Genomic DNA, 6,000 nt, shown 5'->3' on the forward strand with positions numbered 1-6,000 from the left:
CAAGTCATTTATATCTTCTCAGCCTAATGTCATTCATATATCATTGAACAACTAATCTTCTTTACTACTCTTGCCAGAAATCCATTCATTGGTCATTGCATTTTGTGGTGTTTGGAGTCACCGGACTGCTAGCAGGAATCCTTAGTTTGTTGCTGCCAGAAACATTGAATGAAATTCTTCCAGACAATCTCGCTGACCTGCATGTTATCGCATATCGCCCACTTGGAGAAGACGTAGTCTCACAGAAGCCAGAGGAAAATAAAATGGTACATAATCTACATGAAAAAACATACATTACTTTAATAGTTGTTATCTGTTTAAACTCGTGACAGAAATTCTAGTTTTGAGCGAACTAAGCAGTTTGATAAATCCCACTTTACGAAAAGCCTGATCCATAGTCACCGTGCTGTTGCGATAATGGGCATCCGCGTAATAAAGTGGGATAAAGGCTGCAGCAGTATTTTCTGGTAGAATTATTTACTCTTCAATATCTCTAAGCATTATTCCTTATGTCAAACTAATGTTGACGTTTTTATTTTGGTGCCTCACGATCACCTTTGTCTTCAATCTATTTTTCACTGATGACTCTGGTAGCATTAGTAATGGAGAGGGGTTACCTGACCCCAAAATGCCGCCAATCATTTCAATAGGAATCAGCATTCTGGACCAGCTGAAAAACATTCTCAATGTTTTAGAATCACATGTTCCCAAAACACTTTGCAATGTTAACATATTGAGTTGGTCACGAGGACTATTAGTGGTTTTTTTTACTCCATCCTTAAAGTTACATAGTGGATCGGGCAGACCCAAATTCATCTTGCTTGCTCCAAAAACTAAATTCAAAATCAAATTGAATCCAATTTATGGTCCGCATAAGAGAAACATACAAGATCCTATTAGTGTTTGAGAACTTCAAATTGTGGAAAAATGCCATTCTGTATTGAAATTGAGCAATTCTGGAACAAATAGTCTTCCCATTTAATTATATCATGGAGTGACTGATGAGAGAAGGGGATACATGTGGCAGGTATTTGTGAGGTGACAAAATCAATGGCATTTCAATGTGGATAATATCCTTCCATTGTATTGAAAGCATAATTTTGTCACTTATTACTGAACAGAAATGCTATTATCACCATAACCCCCATTTCTGCAGCAAGGATTTCCATTAAAAATGAAGGGGTCAATGTCAATTAAATAATGAAAACTCAACTTCATCTCCCCCCTCTATGGGTTGACTTATGAATTGTGATCACTCTATTCAGGTATAGAGTGGGGGAAAATTTCAATTTTTCCGAATATAGGTGGTCTGGCCTTTGTCTATTTCATAATTAACTGGTAATTTAAACACTACTGTCAAATATGACATGTTTAATGTGGATGTACTGAAGTTCTTTCAACACTCTGGTCCTGTGATGTAAATTTTATTTCTCAGAAAGGTAACTGAGAATGTGGGAATGTTTCAAACTTTAAATCTCTACATATCTTTGGTTGACTTATGAAGCATTGTATTTTTTGTATGTTCAGTGATCTTGTCCTGTGATCAATCTTAGATGATTGTTCAGTTATGTTGTAACCCACAATGGAATAATCTGAGAGAAGGGTGAATACCAATTATCTGCTATGATATTCTGATAAAATAATCTGACTACCTTTATACATTATAATATAATGACTCCATTCTGGTGATTGCAAAACAGTAAGTTCAAACTGTTTAGGTCAGGTCATATTCAAAATACACATTTGCCTTGTAAGTCACTTATGATTTTCTTTAAAATTGGCTATCTTCTTGCATATTTGCAGTTTAAAATTTTAAACACCATCTTTAGTGTGGAGTTGGTCCATTTGAAACAAAACCCAGAAATAATAGACTTCTCCAAACGTTCTAGAAATCCTCTAGTTAGATGCTTTTGAGGTACAAGACTTCAGTTTCTCTAAGTTTATTTGCAACAAAAATACGGACTCTGTTTCACTGAGTGGAATGCTAGCATAGACCTAATTGAACCTAATGGTTGGTGATCAAATGCCAGCAGATATAATTGTGATGAAAACACAACTGGAATCTGTTGATGCAACAATTTCTATTCTGAGGAAATGATGATTGATTTCGCCAAAATTTAGTGAGCGGAGGGAGTGGAGTGGATATAAGCAAAGAAACAGGGAACAAAATGGATACAAAAACCAAATGCTGCAGATACTCAAAATCTGAAATTAAAACAAAAATTACTTGAAATACTAAGACAGCATCAGTGGAGAAAAGCAGACTTAATGTTTCAGATCAAGTTAGACAATTTTTTAAAAAGGAGTTGAGCCTTAGAAGTTGAACAAAAGGAGGAATAAGGGTGAATGATTTTGTTAACTTCTGAAAAAAAATTAAGTATAACTTGGAATACATCTTTATCACCTGGAAAAATAAAATATAGAATATCCATTGTGGTTGGATATAAGCGTGCATTAACATTTCACATTGGATTGAAGACTATCTGTGGATCTAAGAGCACCACACTCCCTTATATAAGCCAACTTTCTCTATGAACTGACCAGTTGTAGTGGTTCTTGACCCCATTACTGTCTAAAACAAAGAAAAGGTGGCATCTTGATTTTTTGATGGAAGAAAGGACTGTGAAAGTTACCTTTGCTCCACATGAGTACAACTTATCTTTTTATTTATTTTTAGGCAAATGATGCGAATCGTGCAGAGAACATTAATAATACGAGTGAAGAGGATGATGATGATGCTGATGAAAAAACCACATTGATCAAATAATGCTCCTGGAATGTTTTATAAGTCTGTCCACTATTCAACGAAATTGCAATCGCAGCACTTTATGTATTTTTTTCCCCAATTTATCAGTATATATGCAGCTTATTTCTTGAAATGTGCAGTGGTAACTGGGGCGTTAACTGGCATTACGACACTCAGGATATTTACAAGGTATGACCTGCCAATAATATAATTATTTCTGATGGTGCAATATAGTCTCATTTTGCAAGTGAATTTTAGAGCCGAAGTTAATTTTATTTCACTGGTGCTGGTATTTCTGTTTATTCTGAACCTTGTATTTTTAGGCATTTTGGCAAAATCTCAATACATTTGTTGATATCCAGCCTCTTTCCTCCACATGTCAGCTTGGTTTGATTGATAAATTGTTCATCTCTGACTTAGCTTGTTGTTTCCAGCCCCACTTCAGGAGTTGAGCACATAATCAGGATTATCACCATGTTTAAGATGTTGCCTTTTGGAGGAAGACCCATTGTAGTTTTTCCAGTTACAGGCAAATGTTAAAGCCACAATAGCAATAGTGGAAGACAAGCGGGGAGATCTTCCTGAGTCCTGGTCAACACTTGTGTTGGTTCTCAATTGACACTACTCGCTGATCATTCGTCTCATTTGTGTAGTGCAAGATCTCACTAAAGAGCTGTTGCATTTTCCTAACATCACCACTGTCACTGTGTTGTACTGCAAAATACATGAAATGTTTTGAGAGGCCTCCAAAATGCAATCTGCTATAAGAATTTTTTTTACTTCCCTCAATTTCTTCAAAGTCCTCTAAGGTGATTTCTGGGCGAACTTCTACCTATTTTTTTCAGGCTTTTTGTATTTGTCCTGCAGATGTGGGAAGCTAGCATTTATAGCTGGTTTGAGAAGATGGTATTGGCTCTTCCCTTGGAAAAATAATTTTTATGCTGATTAAGTTGAGAGATTTGTGCTGAAAATGGAATGTGTACACACTTGTCTTCCAAAATTAGTATCAAATGCACAGATTAGGTACGCCATAGTTCAGTGCATAATAAAAGTCCTTCTGCTCTGCCCAACCCCAAAGAGCACTTGGACTGTATCACAAGTAAGTTTCACCACTCCGTAGCCAACCTTTTGATTTACACTGTTGAATTGTCAGTCAGGTGCCAAATTGTGCCGATAATTTTGTGCTCCAGTTCCAAGCCCATTATGGAGCTAGGTTAAGATCACTCAGACCAACTTCATCAAGAGAATAATATCAGCATGGAGGGAAACACTTTTATTAGCCCATGTTGAATTCAACAAAAAGATATTTTTTCTGAACCACCTTGTCTACCTCAGCACATATGCTGTTCACAAACTTGAAAACAAAATGGACAGGATGGACTTTAGAATGCGGAACCTAAACAGTATTGCTTGCAGAGTTTAATTTTCCTGGTCTAGTGAATTATTACTTCAAGGCAGAATTTTGTGCAGAAGTTGACTGAAATGCTCCAGAATTATATAGTCAAACATTAAAACCAGCATTTGATTGTCCATAATAGAAACTAATGTCAAGGGCGTAGTTAATGGTTTTGTACCACATTACTACACCATATCAAACATTTTTGTCAAGGTTTGATATTCATTTGTGCATAATAAAAAATATTATCATTCTTATCTTGAAAAGAAAAGTCAACTTCATTGTCAAATATGTTGGCCAATAGCTTTGTAAAATGGTATCTGAGGGGAATTAAAATTGCCCAAGGACATATAGCACTCCCTCCTGTGTTTACAGATCTTTGCCAAAGCCTTACCATGTGACCATCTAATTCAGAGGTTACTGGTGCACTGGGATCAGTGTACTAAATGGCCTTTTTGGGTCCAATGCACCCTCCCTGTCTGTGTGAATATCCCTTAGCCATGTAATTTTGAATAGGAATTAGACTTCTCTGCACAGGTGGACTTAGCTCTAATGCTGTCACTCTTCTGTCACTGGAATAGCTGGAGCTAAACGCTGTTTTGTTTTCAGCTTTCAGTGGACCAGAACTCTTAGTCACGAGTGAATCCAGGAATATTTCTAGAGTGTTCATGCAGCTCATTTGTATAGCAAGTAAAAAGCAAATTCTTAATGGGAGTTCCTAAGTGCCTACCCAATTGTTCCTTTTTATTGTTTGTATCATGTGCATTAATTTTTATTAGATGTAAATTTTCTATAAGTTTTCATAGACAGTACTGTTAACTTATTTTGAAATTGAAACTAGGGCCTTGTATACTTTATGTATATGTATATTAACTAATCCAGATCATACTCTAAATAAATTTTTAAAAATTACACTATTCATAATTTTTCAGTGTCCTGTTTTCTTTCATTAAAAATCATGGAATAAACCAGTTGAAAAATTGCCATATACGTGGTTTAAATTGATTCTGTAGTATCTAAAGAATGTGTGTGTCTGGCAGAACCTGCAGGCAGTCCAGTCCACTAACTGCAGATAATGAGGGAGGAATACATTAATTTAGTGATGGTAATGTTCAATTCTACTGATACAACATAGCTCAGAGCATTTGTAAACATTTCTGCATTTGGTAAAGATTTCCCTTAAAATCATGCACTCGGCACAGATTATGACAGGCTATCATCCATTGATTATTTCCAAGTGTAGTCAACTTGACTAGCAGCTGCCTTTACAATTCTTTCTGGATGCCAGTTATTCACAATTACAGGGTTCCATCTGTCAAAATCTACAGAGCCGGCCAATTGCTTGGCACTAGGGCAATGAAAATATCAGCAAACAAGATTCCCTTGGGGTCTAACTGTTTATGTTCTTTACTGTCTTGGTTCAATGTATATGGTTATCTATCCATACACTTTTATTTTTGTCTTCTGAAACATTGGAATATTTTGCTTCAGATTGATCAACTCATAAAATGCCATTCATATTGTGAGGCTGCAAATGTATGGGCCACTGGCAGTTATGTCACAATTGCTCATGTCAGAGTGTGTGGATCAAGTGGAGGTCATTCAATTTAGATATCCCTGACAGGCGCCCATGCCAACATAGGTTCATCTCAGGTACCCGACTGCCATAGGAGTCTGCAAAATATGGCAATGGTGATCGGGCTGGAGAAGATGTCTGAGTGCTCCACCCTAGAAAGCTCCTGACTATGCTCCCCGCACGTAGACGATGATTAATTTTTTTAAAAATTGGAATTCCTCCCTTTCGTGGGCCCAGATCACAAGTCAAATCAGCCCCACAGCTGTTCCATCTTGCTCTCCC

The 6,000-nt window shown here is 36.6% G+C and overlaps 1 protein-coding gene across 1 annotated transcript in view; it reads left to right on the top strand.

Moving 5' to 3' along the window:
* The window catches only part of LOC144506066 (solute carrier family 22 member 15-like), a 73,640-nt gene extending 68,579 nt beyond the window's left edge, over window positions 1-5,061 (top strand). The window contains exons 11-12 of the mRNA XM_078231883.1: window positions 78-266; window positions 2,678-5,061. Coding sequence (XP_078088009.1) covers window positions 78-266; window positions 2,678-2,767 — 279 coding nt within the window. The 3' untranslated portion in view covers window positions 2,768-5,061. The remainder of the gene's footprint in view (window positions 1-77; window positions 267-2,677) is intronic.
* The last annotated feature ends 939 nt before the right edge of the window (window positions 5,062-6,000 follow it).

Source organism: Mustelus asterias, chromosome 17, assembly GCF_964213995.1.
Source record: "Mustelus asterias chromosome 17, sMusAst1.hap1.1, whole genome shotgun sequence".
In the NCBI taxonomy this organism is placed as follows: Eukaryota; Metazoa; Chordata; class Chondrichthyes; order Carcharhiniformes; family Triakidae; genus Mustelus; species Mustelus asterias.